Below are 19,581 nucleotides of genomic sequence, written 5' to 3'. Positions count from 1 at the left end.
TGCCAGGTCTTTAGGGATTTGACAGAATCACAGGAATCAAATATTGAAATGATCTATTAGGTCACATCTTGTGCATCATCTCCTTGGGCAGATGAAGACTGGCCTTTGCAACAGTTACTGGAGCTTGCTTATATTTGCTCTTCACTGCCATTCCTCAATGCACAAATTGTATCACAATTAAAAGCTTTGCTGCTTTCAACTTTTCTTGGATTCTTTATTCACCAAAGTCTTTCAGTGCAGTTTGTGAACACAGCAGCCAAACATTTCCTACACTTATGAGCATCAGGGCCCAGTCCAGTCTATAGCATCAGATTTTAATAGCAAATTGCATGACTGATGACACATCCTCTGTTGCTCCTACACTTTTTTTTTTTTTTAATTCTATAAATAAACCCGTAGTGAGTTAGTTAAATAAAATCAATCAGTGAGGTGATGTCACTTGTTAGACCACCCCATGAATAGTCTCAGTCCTGTACTTGCACTGTTCCCACTGATACAATGCCTGGCTGGGCACGGTGAATTCCACAGGACAATGCTGCTGATCCTACAGAAGTGACCGCTGTGGTCACAACTTTAACCTCTTCAGCCCAGAGATCACAATAACCCAAAGTCTCTTTTCTTTCTTACAATCCTCAGCATGTTTGAAATCTCCCCTTTTGCCACCTGCTGGGATTGCAAGCTCCACTTTGGGGGTGCACAACAAATACCTACCCTGGCACACAAAGCTACACCAGGCCAGAGAGGGAAGAGCTGATGCACACCACAGACCCAGCACCACTTCCATTCATTTAGGTTTTTATTTACTTTACTTAGGTGTGAGTGTAAATCTGGGATTCCAAAGCCTTAGACTGTGGGCCTGTGGCAAGCAAACTGAAAATAGGTCAGCTAAAAATTAGAAATAAATGCAAATACATGCAGACTGGCCACTACTGTTTAGAGAGAGACACTGTGCTCGTGCAGGGCCTGCACACCTACCCATGGAGCTGCTGGGCAGACTGGGACAACCCAGGGAGACAAAGGCAGTGCAGAGTCACAGGGGGAGGCACTGCAGATGCCACAGAAAAGCAGATACTCCTCTAAATTCAACCTGTGGTGACCCAAGAAAACTTCTAAAAAAGCCCCAATAAAAAGAAGTAATCAGAGAAAGAGCAAGGAGCTCAGAGTGCTAGACTGAGGCACACATCCATGAGCACTTCCTCTCTCTCTCCCTTACATGGTTCACAGCTTCCAAAAGTATTCAGGGCTGCCAGCTTCAGGTTGTGTGACGTCCATGAAGGACAATATAAAGACAAAATTCAAACAAATGACAAAATGGAATGCTTTGGTTTTCTGACATCAAAGACTGAAACAAATGACTGCATTCAGTCCTTGAATTCGGGAGTGGCAAAGGCTGGAGAGGGTCCACAGTGACCAGGAAAGCCCTGGCTTTCAGCAGCTTGCTGAGCAAGGCAGGCACCTTTCTCCTTGCTCAGCCCCAGGCAAGCAATTCCCCTTGTTCTGCAGAGTACCTGGCATAAAACTCTCACACAGGTACTTATGTGCACAGGGTGGAGCTGACAACCTGGGAAAACACACTTTTGCTGTTCTGCCCATCTATGACAGGCACCCCTGCAGAAATGACACCAAAGTTTTTGTGCAGGTGTGGCAGATGTGTAAGGACACTCTAAGAGAGCCAATGACCCTCAATCACATTTTAAATCAGCTTATGAAGAGATGACAGTGACATTCTGCCCTTCAGAATTAGCAATCAAATCTACCTTATGCAATGAAATTACAGAGCTTAAGAGTTATTAAATTACAACAGAGCTTTACATCTTTCAAGAGTTGTCTCAAGTTCCTGAGCAGGCCAGGAATTCCTTTCCACTTCTCCATTTGTATTCTTGGCTCACAGCCATTTCAGAGATGAGACATTTCCAACTGCTGAAATTAATCCATCAGCTCAGGTTTTACAGAGCATCCAGGATATGGTTTGTAAGGAGATGGGAGTCTGGCTCTGGAAAGTGAAGCTACTGTAGGGCAGTGCTTCACACACACATTGCATGTGGGTGCACAGTCAGGCACTGGTGTCAGAAACAGGAGGTCATGAACATCACCAAACTGAATTACAGCTGGATGCTGCATTTTTTAAGCCAGGAAAACAGAAAAATCCATCAAGCAATGTCAATGTTTCTTTGGAAGTCTAAAAGACAGAAGACTAAAAAAGAGACACCTAAGCTCAAATAAACAAAACCAGCAATCAACCCATCCTTTTTTTATTCTCCTCATTATTTCCACAGAGCAGAGTTTTCAAAGGGAGATTTAAAAGCTTGTTGTTATTTCCCTGTGACTTTTAGGTTCTCCCCTGTGAAGATGGTACATCAGTCGTGTTAGAAATAGAAAGTAAGATTTCAGCAGAGTTTGGGACCAAAGGCTCATTAACTTCCCATGGAATTTATGTACTTTGGAAAAAGCCAGCACCATGTCCTTAAAGGGTTCTGTAATAAATGTGCTTCCCCTGATTCAAAGTAGAAAAGAGAAGAAATTAGAGGTTTAAAAAGCACCAGCAAACTATGATGATGAGCATTTAAAAAGCCAACATTTTCCAGACTGTGTTCTCTCTCTATTGACTCCCACACACAATCAGATGCAGAGTTATGATCATTCCATTTCACATTCACCAACATCCTTCCCTCCCCAGGTTCAGCAAAGGATTGAATAAGTTCTCAAAATACCACACATTGGAAATGCAAACCTGGAGGTTCAGGAAGATCTGAGGGATCTGCTACGACATCTCAACATCTCCAGTGACAGGAGATGTTAATAAAACAAGACTTTTTATGTCCTTTATTTGAATGTTAGATAGTGAGTGTAACACCTGTAACATAAAACTAGAAAAAAATACCAGCAATGATATGCTATAGGAAGATGCTCACTAGTGTTTCCAGAAATAATGAGTAGATAATTTTACAATTTGGCATGGAGACAGGAATTCCCCCATGTGCTCTCAGTGTCAATGTGGCTGTTCCACCCAGCACAAATTCCACAGCGAGAAAAACAATTTGCCACAAGAACTCTGATTTTTCAGGTAAAACTTACAGTCCATTTCCCAGATATTTCAGATCTTTTGATTCAAAGTTTCCACCTGTGATGCCAAAAGTCATCAGCTGTATTACAAAAAGGGCAAGTGACAATGTTCTGGACCACATTATGGGCTCAGCACAATGACTCCAAAGGGAGTTTGCCCAAACATGATGTAAAAGGAGCCATGATGTGATATCTGGCCAAGAGCAGGTAGAGAGATTGCTGATCCAGCTGTGAGCAGGCATGCTCTTATATTAAACTTAATGTCAAAGTTAATTGCAAATGTTATTTCTGTTCTATTGTTTCATAAATGCAATTTTATTTATAAATATCCTCTCGCTTTGCTGGCCATGTACACAGGAATCTCCACCCCCTAACACTTCAAAGGACATCAATCTTGAGGAAATGCAACTCCCACACTTTGACTGTTATACAGGAAAAACACTGTTGTTATGCAACACTACACTGTTCCAAACATCTCAACGTCAGAGCCTCAGCTCCAGCAGCCTCAGAGACAGAAATGGCCATGGAAGTTCAGCAGCCATGGAACAAGTTCAGAAAACTGCAACAGGGTCCAGATAATTACAGGGTTTATACAAGGCTTCTCCACAGCAAAATGGCTTTTTTCTGTACCTGCAAATGTGCACATGCAGGTATTTAGGAAATCCATAAAATTTAGGAGTTTATTTTGTAATTTAATGCAGATTGACCATCAAATAACACTTCCCACCCTATTTCCCAAACATTTTCTGCCAGCTATTTGGGGCTTTTTTCCTGAGCTTATAAATGGTCATAAATTAAGCAACATTGCTGAGTTGTTTGTGAAGGAAGGTTATCAGAGATAACCCCTCTCTCACTGATAACCCCAAGTGAGCAGAAATGAAGCACAAGTTCCTCTCCTTTGTTGTTCTTAGCTACATCTTTTCCAGACTTGATATTCCTATTGACTATAAAGCTCAAGGAGTAATTTTTAAAAACACTTGTCTTTCAGAATGCAGCATTTGACCTAATTTTAAAGATAAACTGCTGCCACAAGAGAGGTAAGCAAACTGAGTTAATTCTAACTAGCAGGAATGCAGTTAAAAATCTCCAAGAACTGCAGCCAACACATCCAACATCCAGCTTGCTCCACAGCAACCACTTCATGGAGTGCAGGATCACTATTCAGTAACAATTTCAGATAATAATAAATAACACCCATCTTCAGTAAAAACAGATTTCAAAGAAATATACAGTATAATCTCGTAGTCAAGATGTAGCTTTTTTGAGAGTTAAAAAACATTAATTTTGCAAAGATTGCTAGGAAACATTTGATGACAGTCACCACTTGTCTGGTTTGTGTCTCATCAAAAGCCAGGCAGTTTGCAAGGCTTTGTGCTCAGCCTCTCTTTACAACCTTCCCTCAAAGCACCAACCTGGCCTGACACTGATAAATACTGTGGGGAGAATACAGGCAAAAGGTGATCCAGCTCCAGTCACACCTTTTACAAACAGATGCTCTACAGCAGATTAAAAAAAAAAAAAATAGGAACTCGATCAATAGAGCTGCTGCTTTCCAGGATCACAAAAGTGTTTGTAGGACACCTGTTAAGAGCAAAAGCATTCCCTCCCTTCCAAATGGCCAATTATCCAGCATGAGATCGGAGTCTGGTCAGCACAACTACTAATTAGGGTTCTCCCAGCCTTTTTAATTTACAAATTGCTTCTCCATGCCTTCTCCCAGATTCTGAGAGTTATCACAAATGTCTACAAACACAACTGGACAAGTATTTAAAAGCAATTCTGTTCTGTATGGAGTTAATCCAGTGCATTCAAAATAACTCACCCACTAATAGCTTCACATCTCTAACGGTGAAATCCGGGTCAGGCATTCTGTAATTAGCAAAGAAAGCAAAGTTAAATACTGTCAAGATAAGTATGGGTACACTCTCGTTACCATAATAAAGGAGAAATAAATGTATGGTGCTCTTTGTCCATAGTGCAGGAGGTGGAATCAAGCAAGGCCCCTCTGAAGTGTGGACAGTGCAAGTTTTAATGACACACATGACATCTTTGCATTGGCAAGTGTACAACAGTTTTTCTACTCACAATGAAAGAGAAGAGGTGTCTTTTTGAGCACTTTTTATCAGCACCAGAGTGGGAGAGAAGGGAAGGGGTTGGGAGTGATTTCAATAAAATCCTACATGTTTATAGCTTGTTAAGCAACTCATGGTGCCTCATGTCTGTTCCCCAAGGTGAGCATTATCACACTTGCCAAACTGAGGCACAGAGCAGTAAAACAGCCTGCTCAAAGCCACCTCATCACAGGTTAGAATCATGGCTTGGAAATAAAATATATTTTAAAAATTTTTAAAAAATAAAGCCCCTTTGTTTTAATGACTGTTCCAAACCTCCTTGTCTGGCAGAAGACATCCTGGCTGTATTTGGTGGGTTGGGAAATAGTTCAATTCAATTTGGGCTAATTCAGAGCTAAATTAAATGGTGGCATAATTGGTTCAGGGATGTTGATGCATTTACAGGATCACTTCTAACACAGGCAATGTTTTAGGGCATAATGTAATTAGAGAGTAGCCTGGTCCAGCTACATGTAGAAGTGAGTTCTACATGTCAGGGAGAGAGTAAAATTCTGCAGCATAGAAACTGGATGGAAAAAGAAATCAAAAACAGTACTGAGGTTTTAAGGGTGATTGACTTCATTTTCCTGACAATATTTCACACTTCACATTGCACAAAAGCTGACTAAGGAATTGTAATGAAAAACAGCCCAGTGGGACATGCCAGCTCAGTGCTCTGCCCCTCTTGTACTGCTCCACGTTGAAGATAAACAATTTTCTTCTGGACTTTTGACATTATTTAGTTGAAAACAGAACAATCCAGCCCATGGGCAAACATGCAGAACAATAATTTTTACTATTAGGAAAAGTTAAAAACTGCATTTACTGGCATGCACATATCTTGAGAAGTATTTGCCAAATTCTCTTTGTCCACTTTCTTTTACCCTTATCACCTTCCCCTGGTGGGATGCAGAGGCTGGACAGTATCTTTTGTTAGTTCTCTGCCAACCCTCACATCTTTGCATTTGGCTGTGAGGGCCTCACAGCTTTGGAATTCACTCCCTCTCTGGAATGAAACAGCCTGAATCTACTGACCTTCAGGGTTCATTCAGAGCTCATCTTTTCTTTCCAAGCACTAGAAAGTCAGAAATAGGGGAAACAGGAACCATTTGTGGGCAACAAGAACATGCCAGGCTTGTCTGCAAATGACACAGCTTGCTTGTATTTGGTGTCAGAAATGTCCAACATTTAGATAGGCAATCTTTTTCATATTTATATAAATCAAAATAAAAATCAAGTGCCACGCTCCCTCTTACGCGATTAGGGCTGGTTTGCTGCAAAACTGTGATAGCAAAAATCCCAAAACCAACTATTTTCTTGAATGTCACCAGTCATTTGGGTTTCTGTTTGTAAATCCAGAACAGCAGCAATGCAAGAACTGTGCAGAAATGTTTTTCCCTTGATGTTATGCAATCTTCAGACAAATGCATCTTGTGTAAAACCACTATGAATGCTTCCAAAGATTTCAAATATCATAAAAGGTGCTGAAGAATAGTACAAAGGGTGACTTCATTCTGAAATATGACTGACTACAGAGGAGATGTTCAGCAGTCTGTAATAAACAAATTGTGTTGCTGGTTTCCTCAGCCAGAAGAGAAATGCAAACACCTCAGTCTGCACTGGGTGCATTTTTGCAAATGTTTAAAGATTTGCTAGAGAACCTATTCAAATCCTAATGGGGATGAGCTCTGGCCAGCACAGGTATCTGATTAACTACAAAACAATGCAAGATGACTGCTGTTCAGATAAGAGATAACACCTCTCCAAAGAGCATTCTCTTCCTGAGTTACAATCTTGGAAACAGCCCTCCAAGAAAAACAGCTTCTCCTCTGTTAAGAGATCACAGCGGGGCTTTCCTGCTTTCAGACCTACAAGCAGCAGTTCACGATGGTCAGAAGTACAGAGGGAAGCAATTTGCAGAGTTTCATTGTAAGGATTTTTCCTCATTCCTCTCATTCCTTGCCATTTCAGAGTACCTCCAAGCACAGTAACCAAACTGCTCAGCTCTGTACCTCTGCCAGGCACAGACATGCAGGCTGACTGCTCAGCACAAGCAGGAGTGGAAGCTTGTATCAACAGATATTAAAAACGTCAAAAGTCAAAAAATCATCTTATGTCATGTATTTTGTGGACCATTGTATCTCAAAAGTCACTCTACAGATCTGGATTACCCAATCCACCACATGAGGATGTTCACAGCCTCCTATGATCTAGGAATGTTTGTGCTGCAGGATGAGCTCTCATTTCCACACATCTTCACTCTGGAGCACGAGCTGAACTGGTACCGTTGGCACAGCAGCAGGAGCTGAAACATCTTCCCAGTTTTCTTCTTGAACTGAGAGGAATTTCATGTGAACTTCCCCAACCACAGGAGGAGGATCTGGATGCTGGGAAGGTGCTGCTCTGGCTTCTAAACACTCCCCAGCCTCACTGAACAGCTCATGGCTTCTTCAGGAAGAAATTCTTGAAGCTTTTACCACTTGCCCCTTGAAGTAGGAATTTAAGACCAATGCATACAGAGAGAGCCTACTGAGCACTTCTTGTCCAGAGTTTAACATATAAAACTATTTCACTACATCACCAGAAACATCACAGCAGCTCCTGTTTGCTGTTCCAGTAAAAGGACACATGGTTGTCAAATACCCCAAACTCTGCTGTCTTTCTCTCTTTAAGTTATACTGGGGTGGCTTGAATCCTTTCAATAAACAATTGGGACTCCTTGGTCCCCTAAACAGGGAGGTGTTCCACAGCTGGAAACTAAGGTGAAACTAAACAAAGTAATGATGCCTTCAAAAAATTATTTTTCTTTCTTTCAGCAATAGTCAGTTACATGACCCTAATTTCCAAAAGTATCAAGGACCATTCATCTAAACTATGGATTAAACACTGATAATGTTAATGCTTTTAATACTTCTTTTTTAGACACTGTCACTTTGACAACAAAGTTCCAGGATTCTCTTATTAAAATACCAAATCCTTTATACTGGATAGTAACAAAATGCAACCTCAAAAAGGCTCCAGTAATCTCATATTTAACTAGACATTATTAAATATTTACAAAGCTGTAACATTCTGAATAGACACAATTATAATGGAAACCAACAGGCATCATAAGAATTCCGCCTGCAATGAATGAAAGAATTGAGAAATCAAAAATCGAAGGGAGTTTGTTCTGTCATTACAGCATGGATTGGGTGCAAAAACCTTTGGATTTCATTCCTAACTTTCATTGCTGACATATTTTTGACTGTGTAGTACCATGCTGTATGCACTTAACTTTCATAGACTTCATTATGTGCTTGTTTATAAGTGGAAAATAATCATTCCTTCTCTCAAGGGTGCTGACAGTCTTACTAATTGCAATCCATTTTGAGATCATCAAAAGAAATATCACATATAAGTAGAAAGCATAATGGTTATTTTATAAAAGCATAATGGTTATTTTATAAAAGCATTTATTAATCACTAAAATTTGGTTGTAACTTACTTAATTCCCAGTCCATCCTTATTTCTGAAGATGAGAGGAACTCTGAGAGCTTCTCTTTGCACATACTCAAAAGTAAAATCTGTGGAAATGAATAAGAACAACATCCAAAAGCAATTACAATGGTGTTGGCACCTCACAGTTACATTTTCTCAGACTCTCCCCATTTCCCTTTTCTCACCAAAGAACTCCCTATCACCTAAAGAGAAATAGAAAGAGAATGCATATTTTAGATCCAAACCGGAAACCCAGTGACAGACAATGCTGTCCCAGCTGCTCCCTATTTTTCCTGTTCACTGAAGCACATAAAATAGAAGCCAGTCAGTTTGTCAATTAAGGTCTGTGTTGAAACACCCAGGCTGTAATGAAATACCAAATTAACAGTTAAAAGATAATCCTGACCCAATACTGCAAATCAGTCAGGTATTTTTGGGGCAAATGTGTAGTTTAAAATGTATGTGCAAGTTTAGATTTTCTAGGTTACACATTTCTACTAAGATAAATAGATGTTTTCTTGTGAGCATTATCTGGTTCTAGCAGAGTGCTCTGATTCCATGAACACATAATTCTTTTTATGTGGGGGTTACTCTTGGTTTCAACAGAACAACTTTTCTTTTAATTAATCAGCAATGTAACTCCAGGAGCTGATAGTCAGATTTTATACAGCTCCTAGCACTTAGGAAGTCTGTGAAAAATGAATTGTGGGGAGTCACAATATAATACACAATCAAAGTGAAAATTAAACATAAATTTGTCATGTTAACACTGGCCAGAATTACCTTGTTGCTCCTCTCTGAGGATTACACAGGACTGGCCTTTCCTGGGGATTTCTCTATGCATGGTCTGACACAATAGCAGTGATTTGGGGATTAGAGAGGAAGTTACAAGGCAGCGATTTGGGTGAGCCATGACTACAAAACCCCACACTCAGTTTGGAGCCTTCTGCCACAGAGAGCAGAGGAATTCCTGCAGCAGCCATGGACTGTTTCTATGGCTCTGCTATTCCCCCATTTTACAGGAAAAAATGACTTTTATAAAGCCTTCATACACTGCCTTGAAATGGAAAGCACTGCTTGACTGTCCAGCACTACAAAATGCCCTGCCAAACCCAGAGCCCACTCCCTGCAGTTTATTCAGGCACACACCAGCAGTTTAACTCCAAGATTCTTCCAGCTGTCCACGCTTCCTGGGCCAGCACAAGCACCTCAGCCTGAGCTTCTATTCCTGATGTTTCTCTGCTCTAAAACCCACACTGAAAGCAAGAGGGGAGCCAGAGGCCAAACTCTCATGCCTGCACATGTACTGCCCTCTATTTTCACTTTTCCTTTGCTGTATTCAGTTAGTAATTATGACAAGTAGGGATGTAATGTTCCTACTTAAGAGTTACCAAATCAGAGCACTGTAATTATCCATTTACAGAAACATTAAAACTACAGAAACTTTATTGCCACTAGTGTCAAAGTAAGTGTAATGAACACTCAATTTAACTAAGGTTACCAAGTAAATATTTCTGTGCTCAGTAAGTCCTCCCTCCCCGTAGGCATCCCCATGGAAGCTATTGCCTTTTGGTAAGCAAATAAATAAACTACAGAGACTTTTTACAGACACTGATCCAAGTCAGAAAGTCAACAAACATCAGGAGTAATATTGGTGGAAGAAGCAGAGGCACCTATGTAACCTTACAGACTAGACAACAAGTAGCTATGACCAACTGCATTCAAGCCAAAATTCACACCACTTCAAGATGAGTTATCATGAAAAATAAAAACAAGGACTTGGGAAAGAAAAAAATATATTTCTCAACTAAGTCCATGTGTTCACATAACTTGTTTTATTCTTACATACTGCTGTCATTGTTTCAACCAGATTCAATTCAACTCTTAGGTTTATAGAGAAAAAAAGTAAACCAATAGTAAAAATAAAACCAGAGCAACTAGCAAGGCAGATCCTTTCTTCCTGATGCCCCAACAAAGCGTTTAAATCCCTTGTGGGGTTGAACAAAGCCGACACAGACCACAACAAAATAACAAAAGACACTCATTTATTTTCAAGTTCCCTAGAAAGGAGAGAGCTGCCCAGAGATTTTGGAGCTGCCAAACCAGGGAAGATGTGGATTGTACTATCCTTAGCATGGAGCAGTGGCAACCATTGGAGTGTTTGGAAGCTGAAGGTAGAATGCAATCATTTTCTGGAAAATTAATTAACATTTTCCAGCTAAAAAATAGTTGCTTGTGTTTTGTTTGGAGGAAGAGGGGTCAGGGTTGAGCTTATCTCCTAAACAAATACCTTCCTAAGTAAGATAGGTATTTAATTTCTTCACCACATCAACTTTTCTAAAAGGAGCTTAAAATGCTCATGCAAAACTAAGCCTAGGGGAGAAAAGGAAATTTTCTAAACTCGATTAGTGGCTCCACACAGAGCAATTTCAGGAGGATTACAGCCAAAACTTCTTTCCTGAGAAAGCCATCCTAAACAGGCTCCTCAGTCAGGCCGAGTTTTGGTGATAGCCTTCTGGGATTAGGGATCCGTGTCAACAGCACAGCGGTAAATAAAGGTGACCTGCAACCCCCTCCCGGCCCGTGTGATTCCCGGGCAAACCTCTCCCGTTTCCCTTCCTGCCAGGCAGCGTGCGGCAGAGCTGGGCTGTCTGGCTCTGCTTACCGCTCCGGAATTCCAGTCACCTAAGCAAAGCGAGTAACTTTGGGGAGGGGAGCGCTGTAATTTAATATATGATAGACACACAAAGAAGTTATTGACTTTAAAGTCTCCGAGCCTGGCGAACAGGCTCATCAATCGCACTCTTTCGCAAAAGGGGTCCTGGATTCAAGAGGGGGCGGAGGGGGAGCAGGAATCACCTCTGGCTATGTGGGGGCTGGGGTTTCGGCCTCTCCCGTGCCAAGACCTGATTCCTGACCAGCCCGGTGCGGCGCTGGGGTCACGGTGGGGGGCACGGCGGGGGGAGCGCTGGGCGCTGCCATGGATCACCGCGCTCATCCCAGCACCGCGCCGGGGCAAAAGCCTCCCTCCGGCTGCGGGGGGACGGGCCGGGGCAGCCCCCCCGGGACGGGACGGGCTGCAGGGCCCCATCAGCAGCCGCCCCCGGTTTCCCTCGGGCCGGCAGCGTCACCGGATCCCCGGGCAGGGGCGCGGGCGCGAAATCCGAAGCCGGAGCGGAGCCGCACGTGGAGGCGGCGGCGAGCGCGGCCGGACGGCCCCCGGCCCGGCAGTGTTACCTTTGCCGTCCATGGCATGCACGAAATCCCCGTGGTACATTTTACTCTTTAATTTCTCTTCCAAATTGAAACTCCTGATGCTGACAATCTCCTCCACGTCCGAGAGGTCCTCGTTTTCATCGTACCGCCTTCGGCCGATGCAGCGCTAGAAAAGACACAAAAACCAAAATAAAACACATTGCCCGGAAAAGAAAAAATCGAGGAAAGCACATGGATCGTGCACAACGGTTTGATAAACACATTCTAGGGGAAATAATTAAGATGGCAAGGCACAAACTGAACAAAACCTGGACCCAAACAAGCTCCAACCCCGCTGCATGCACCTTTTCCATCCCGTGACACGGAACTCGGCAGGAATAACAGGTGCTTGGCTTCAGGAAAACTCAAACTTGGGCTGCTGAGCAGGGGCTGGCGCTGGAAGGCGAGCGGGGGACACGTAACTCGCCGACAATTCACAAGCTACAGCACCGAATCGTTTTGCAATCCCGTAAAAACCCTTGAACGGCGGTAAACGCTCGTTAACGACCGGATCATTCTTTTAATTATTATTATTATTGTACGTGAACACGAGCTAATTCCCCGGTGAAGGGAAGGGGGGCGAATCTTCGCATCTGATGCCCAGCATCCAGGTTTCGGTATTTACATAATCCGAGTGTTTCCATAGTCACACCGGAAGCGGCGATTTAAAAACCAGATCGCTTTATGTAACGCCGCGATGGATGCGCAGCCCCCGCGCGCTCCCCCCGCCGCCCCGCACGCTCGACAACGCCGAAAGCGCGGGGGTCCGCGGCCGAGGGGCAGCAACGAGTCCAATGCGGGGGGATGCAGGGTAGGCCCGGCGGAGGCCGGTGACGCTGCCCCGGGGAAGCTGCGGCGGGCGCGGAGACGGGGCTGGATGCGGCGGGGACCGGCCGCGCACAAGGTAGGTCCCCGGAGGAGCGGGGGGAGCCCGGTGCACCGGTTGCAGCCGGCGGCTCTGCCCCTCTCCCGGCAGCTCTCGCCCTGCGAACCCGCCCCGCAGCCCCGCGGACACGCGCGGTGGATCAGCGCAAACCCGCACGCACCGGAAAAAATAATGATCCATGATCGTCCCACCCTGCCCGTCCCTCGGTTCCATTCCGCCCCTTCCCCGCTGCCTCAGCCGCGCTCTTGCAAACTAAGTCGCTCCGCTGCCTACGTCCCACATGCATTTCTCCCTTTGCAAACAAATAAGCAAAATCAATTAAAAGGCACGAATAGGAAAGAGACCGAAGCCAGCTACACACCAATCTTCTTCCAGAGTCTTTCTTTGCCTCCATTTTTTTTGAGAGTTTCATCACTTATTTGTCAACAGTTCCTGTCCTGCATATTTGGCCCAAATGGGGAGGAGGCAAAACAAAAGCCATCCAGGGCTCGCTAAAGTTTTGCAATTTTGCACCAGGACTTTTTTTTTTGGGGGGGGGGGGGAGAAAGGGGGAGGGAAGGGGAGGGGGGCGGCGGCGATGCCTTTTGCAAAGTCCTAAGGAACCATGTTCAGGCGCTGCGTGCGGAGCGGGGCGCAGGCGTCGCAGTGCCCGGAACGTAAACAGCGGCGGGGCCGGGGGGATGGCGGGGGGGCGGACCGGGGACACGGCGCGGTACCGGCTGGGCTGGCCGGGGCGGGCGGGGTTGATGTCCGGGGGCACGGCACAGGACCGGGGCTGGGCTGGCCAAGATGGGGAGAACGCCCTGGGTACCGAGGCGGTACCGGCGTTGGGCTGGCCGGGATGGGGGCTGGGTGGGATACCGGGGCGGTACCGGCGCTGTGCTGGTCGGGATGGGGGGGCTCGCCGGGGTACCGGGGCAGCACCGGCGCTGGGCTAGCCGGGGTGGAAGGCTGGGTGGGATACCGGAGCGGTACCGGCGCTCTGCTGGCCGGGGTACCGGGGCGGTACCGGCGCTGTGCTGGCCGCCGGCCCCGCCGTGCGGTGTTCGGTCACGAGTGCGCGGCACGCAGGCGCTGAGCGGCAGCGGGGGGACGGGGACGGGGCCCCACAAAGGCGCGGACGGTGTCTAGGTTGGTACCGGAGCCCCCGGGATGTGCCCGAAGAGTTGAGTGGTTCTGCTTAACCGGGGGTAATTTGAGCTCCGGGAGTATGCCCTACCCCAACGGCGTAAAGCCGGGATGAGGAGTGGCGAATTAATGCAGCAAACACTTGAAAAATAATCTTATAACACACGAACTTGGGGTTAATTGTGGTGGTGGCTTCGCTCCGTGCCTCTGCCACGCGTGCGGTGCAGCTCGGCGCGGAACGCGCACCCGGCTGGTGCCGGCACCGCTCCCGGCACTGCACCCACGTGCCCTATGAGAGCCGGCCATAAAATCTAGAATGCATTGTAAATAGTGCTAAACAGGTGTTAAATAAAGCAAAATTGCTCTTGCAATATGCGTGTACAACAGGTAGTTAGAAATCGCATGAAAAATAAGAAAAAAATGCTATAAAGTAGCTGCTGATACAAAAAATCTGCAGGATGGAGATCCTGCAGTTCCTAAAACTATCTCATTTCTACAACACCCCCTAGCATCTACTCTAAATTGATGCTGGGCAAGTATTGGGACCATCTGATTGCAATAGCAGGGTCAGAGTGCAGGTTTTGAACAGCCCCCAGGTTCCACAGCGTGGCTCCTCTCTGAAGTGACATCCTTTACTTCCCCTCCACATCCCTCAAGAAAGGGAACATCAAAGGATACCCAAACCAGGGTCGGGGCTGATGGCTTTGGCAGTGCTCCTCTGGTTTGCTTTTGCAATCAGTTAAGCATCCTAGGTATTATATGAAATATATTAAGTGTTAATGCAAAATTTAAAACACATTAAAATTCAACGTTGCAGGCCTTGCTGCTGATCTCTTTGGGACAATCCCTATTTTAATGATCCATGGATAAAGGCAGGAGAGGACGGAGTTCTAACAGGATTTAAGGCAGCGAGCTTCTCCTTCTGATTCTGCCAAGAACTGTTTGCAGAATCTTGAAAAATCATGTAATCTTTCTCTAACATCTCCCTGTTTGCAGATGATTGAACTTTATTATGGTATGGAAGTGTTTTATAGGCTATATATTGAAGTGTGGATTCCAGATGTCTGTTGGAGCAAGTGCATTATTAATCTATAATCCTGAGGAGATATATACATATCTTGACCTTTCAGCCAAGATTACTCAATCTTAAAATTAAATACATGTGTACATCTGTAGGATTGAGGTCAGAATACAAGATAAATGGATGTTACTAGAGAATCATCAGACAAAAAACACATCATCCATCCATGCTGCAAAAGTCTACCAAAAGAGACAGAACAGAGACATAAAAGAAAGTCAACTCATTCTTCTAAATATTTTTTTGGACATGGACAATCTGAGACTCTTGGTGTATCAAGCAAACCCACCAAGACTGTATCCATCACATACACCTGGAAACATCAGAGCACATTATGGAAGTGTGGAAGTAAATGTTTCAGAAACAACACAGTTTCTATCTATAGATCTCCAAAAATAGAAGACACTTTTTAAAGCTTGTTTTAGGACAGAAATTATACCTATTCAACTACAGTTCATTATACCATGGAAATAATCAGTGTGTCAATAAAAAAAACCTATCTCAAACTTAAAAGAACTGGGGAAAAAAAAGGGGAGGGGAAATGTGTGGGTTGTGGATGATGAGAATATCCATATCCACAGCTGCATTAGACAGGATAAAAACATTTAGAAGCAATATTAAATTCCCATGCTTAGTGCTGGCTGATGAGGGTTGGGGCTGGTTTTCCCTCTGAGCAGATCATGGCACTGTTTTCCAACAGTGCCCAGAGTTGGGCCCCATCAGGCAGTGCCTGGATGGGACATCCCAGGGCTGACACAAGACTGGCCTTCTTCACAGTCAAAAGTATGGGAAAAACACATCAAAATGCTGTGCTTTTTTGACACTGTGACATAGTGTCAAAACCACAGCATCAACTGTGGAAAGGGAGTGGTGGTTATTGGGAAAGTGGCTGGGCTGGATTCTGAAAAAAAAAACCACTATAACTTTTTTTTTTTGCTGGATGTTAATGCAGCTTAAATTATTTAAGATCTAATCATGCCAAGGCGCTGGATCCTGACCTCGTTAGCTTGGAACTGGGAGCTGTCATTTAATTAATGTTGTACTGCAGGGCTCATGCTGAAACCAGAGCTGAAGTTCTCTGCTGGGGAAGGCTCTATGCAGACATGGGATCATTTCACCCCACTGAGCTTTAAAACTCTTAGTTCCCATTGCACAGAATGGACTGGACTAATCTTAAAACATTTTTTTTCAAATACTGTTTATCTTGTAAGATCTACCATTCTATACTTTCTTTACCTTGGGTTAGGATGGAAGATGAGATATTTAAGTATTTCTCTGTTTTGTGAAGGAAGCTGAAATACAATTTTTCTAGACGTGGTAGATCAAAAGCTTTCTCCTGCAGAAATTCCATCACCTATGGATACAATGTTAAGATCTACTGTAGATGAGATTTGCAAAGATGTTTCCCTTAACATCCCTGGCAAAGCTGTATTTGCCTTTGCAAGTTCATATGTGTTGTTTTTAATGCAGATCTACCATGACTTCCACTTTGTGGTGGCTTGATTCGGGTTGGGTGCAGTAACAGGAACAAATGGAAGTGCTGATTTGCATGTGAAGCTGGAGATCCGTTCTAGCAGAGCTGCTCTGCCGAGGCAGCACCTCGGTGTGCTCAGCACCGGATCACATTAATCACAGGGTACTCAGCGAACCTATTCAGCCTCCTACAGAAAATGCAGAAGTACATTTTTAGCAGAAAAAAAGAACTGTGAGTATCCTTGTGACAGTGTACAGATTTCTCAGGGCTTTCTGGAAAGAAACTTGGACTTCTGCCACCTGCTCCGATTGTGTTCATGCATAAATGATCCAGAGAACGGGTTGACATTACCTCTAATTAGGGGTAATAACAGCCTGCTGCTGAAAGGGCCCGTTCCCTTTCTCTTGCATGTACATCCCTCACTCTCCCTGCATTAGGTCTGGTGGTGCTGCAGCCACGGGGAGAGTCAGTTCAGTGACTCGATCCGGAAGAAAACTCAGCCATTAAGAAAAAAATAAATAAATATTTATTTCATTAGGTCAATCCACTGAAGTTCTGCAGCCATTTGATCAGTGCGATGCACATGCTGGAGAAGGCTGAGATGAAGGGAGAGGGCAGGATACACCCTTTTGGTGGCCTTCTGCAATTGCACGGGTCACAGGTGACATCAAACCCCGGCCCTGAGCCTCAGCGTGACTTCAGAAGAAGTCCCTGAAGCATTTCTAAGAGTTAATTAAGCATGGCTGACTCTTTTAGTTTCAGCTCACTCCAGAGTGGCAGTGTAGAGGTGTGTCATAATGAGTAATAGAGTTGGAAATAATTTATCCTGTTTAGTTTGTACCTCAGATGGAGCTGTAAAATGGAGAGAAAGGGGAAAGGGTGCACTGCTGTGGTCCTCATGTTGATCCTTAATATATTTTTTCTGTTTAACAAACTGATTTTTCTTTTCTTTTTTGCAGGAGAGGAATGTTTGTTTCAAAGCTACAACACTGAAGCTCAGAATCTCAAAATGACACATGGGTCTGGTTTGGAAAAGGGCATGAGATGAAATGCCTTTGCTGATTCTCCAGGTCCTTTTTCATACTGTTTCTCTGAATGAAATACAAACTCAGCAGAACCTCAGTGTTTAATGTTGTATCTTTCAAAGCCCTTTCCAATAAATAGGAATAAGAGTGATGGACAGGAGAATAGAGGAACAGTGAGTTCAAAGATTCTATTTTAATACAATTATTTAGAAAGACACTTGAAGTCCTTGTCAGATGTATGTCTCTTGCAGGTGCTTCTTTTTTTTTAGAGAAATCTGAATTTAGGGAACAGGTTAAGACCTAGTGCAGGAGTACTCCCTCATGATGTTACAGTTCAACCATAATTTTGCACAGAAACAAGAAGAAATAGTGAACAACCCAAGTTGGTTATGTACATGTACATAAACATTTGTCATAGCTTATGAGCAGCAGTGCAAAATATTTTTAAGTCTTTAATTCCACAGGATAGAGACTTAAATGTTTTTCTGAGATGTGGAGGAAGTTCTAGTTACGGTTTTTGAGAGTCATCATATCTCCCCCCAAAAAAGTGATAAATCACAGTTGGTTTGCTCTTAGCCTCAAGACCTGCCAAATTTTAACTTATGCTGGACTTTGACTGAAATGGATCCTACACAGCAGTACTGTCACCCAAAAAAGAGAAGGATTGTGGCCAAAATTCTGTGGAGTCTGTGATAAAACAGCAGAGGCTTTTATGGAAAGACTAAGTCAAACTCATTCTTCTACTGAGGTGTTTTAATGCCCCGTAGATAAAAATCTCACCCAAAGTTGTTTATAACAAGAGGACTGTCTTTATTTCCTGAGAAGGGAGTGAGTTCAAATCTATGTGATACAGGGAATGCCTCTGAAGACTTCAAATCCTTAAGATTATTTTTCTTGAATGTTTTCACTACATCTTTTTTTAAAATAATGCCTCGTACATGAAAAGCATCAAGTGACCTTGTTGGTGTCGATTTTCGTTCCCTTTGTTGTGCTTAAGGAAGTGAAGGATCTTGCAAATCAGAAAGGTGTGAAGAACAAAGCAAAAATGTTAAAGACAATCTGCTGTGATTTTCCTACTTGTAAATAAGGTGGAAAATGTCAAAACAATACAAACTAACGATGCTTTTGATCTCTAGTGGAACTAGCGTGGATTCATCTCCTAGGTGACCATCCATGTGCCTGTTAATAGTAAAAGTATCCTTGTCGAGCATTATTTGTATTGTTAAAATCCTATTTTTCTTAACTACAAATTGGTAGCAACAGGTTTGTTTCTTACACATCCCTTAAGTCTCTTGATGCACAAATTTGATGTGGCACAAGCAGTGTTTTACCTCACCTTTTCAGAAATCACCTTCAGAACTCTGCCAATTATTCATGAGGGCGTTCTGCTCTCCGCCTCACTTTTCCCTCTGTAAAACACAGAAAAAAATGAATTATGGTTTCAAGGGTGTATGTGAACCTGGTAATAAAAAGTCTTTCAACACCGGCATGTGTAGATGTTGAAATGTTCTGCTTAATCAACCTTACCAAGTGCTTGCTAATAAAGGCAGGTTTATCAAGGGCTCTGGGCCTACGAGATGTTGTGAAAAACCTGAACTACGTGACAAAGGGTTAGCTGGGTCAGTTTAAATTAGAAGAGAGGGTGGATGTTCAAACCGATCTGGATCCACGTGTTCTGTCCGGTCTGGACAGGTGTAAGTTAGATGTTTAAGCATTTTAGGACGGGGGACTACAGAAGGAAAAGGCTGAGGCACAGCTTTGTGGTTTGTTCTGAGGGACGTGTTAGGGGGACACCCGATCCTGTCCGCCCTGGGGAGCGCAGGGGTTCGCGTACTGGGCTGAGGGGCACAAACCCACCGGAAACTACAGATACCCGTCAGCAGCACTCGACCTAAGCCGCTCACCGGGGGAACGCGGCGGGGGCTCCGGCGGGGACTCGGGCGGGGCTCGGGGCGGGGCTCGGCCCCACAGCCCCGCCGGGCCCTCGGCGCCCTCAGGGACCGCGGCTCTCCCGGCGTGGCGCCCCCTGGCGGCGGGCGGCGCACCGGGGCACAGCGCCCGCCGGGCTGGTGCTCGAGGCT

At 44.2% G+C, this 19,581-nt stretch overlaps 1 protein-coding gene and 1 long non-coding RNA gene across 6 annotated transcripts in view; one reads left to right on the top strand and one right to left on the bottom strand.

Moving 5' to 3' along the window:
- Nucleotides 1-13,311, bottom strand: part of KDM2B (lysine demethylase 2B) — a 104,134-nt gene extending 90,823 nt beyond the window's left edge. For 2 of the 5 annotated variants that reach the window (XM_059863719.1, XM_059863717.1), the window contains exons 1-4: nucleotides 13,157-13,310; nucleotides 11,892-12,036; nucleotides 8,662-8,740; nucleotides 4,886-4,932 (exon numbers count right to left, since the gene is read on the bottom strand). In XM_059863719.1, coding sequence (XP_059719702.1) covers nucleotides 4,886-4,932; nucleotides 8,662-8,740; nucleotides 11,892-12,036; nucleotides 13,157-13,207 — 322 coding nt within the window. In that variant the 5' untranslated portion in view covers nucleotides 13,208-13,310. Of the gene's footprint in view, nucleotides 1-4,885; nucleotides 4,933-8,661; nucleotides 8,741-11,891; nucleotides 12,037-12,214; nucleotides 12,239-13,156 lie in introns of those variants that run through there. The other 3 variants (XM_059863716.1, XM_059863723.1, XM_059863718.1) reach the window with 3 other exon arrangements.
- LOC132336328 (uncharacterized) lies at nucleotides 12,466-18,989 on the top strand. Its single transcript, XR_009488852.1, has 2 exons — nucleotides 12,466-12,813; nucleotides 17,435-18,989. It is a non-coding gene; the product is annotated as an uncharacterized LOC132336328 (long non-coding RNA).
- Nucleotides 18,990-19,581: the final 592 nt, after the last annotated feature.

This window comes from Haemorhous mexicanus, chromosome 19 (genome assembly GCF_027477595.1).
Source record: "Haemorhous mexicanus isolate bHaeMex1 chromosome 19, bHaeMex1.pri, whole genome shotgun sequence".
Taxonomy (NCBI): Eukaryota; Metazoa; Chordata; class Aves; order Passeriformes; family Fringillidae; genus Haemorhous; species Haemorhous mexicanus.
The sequence above is the reverse complement of the archived record's forward strand: the minus strand, read 5'-3'. Positions and strand labels throughout refer to the sequence as shown.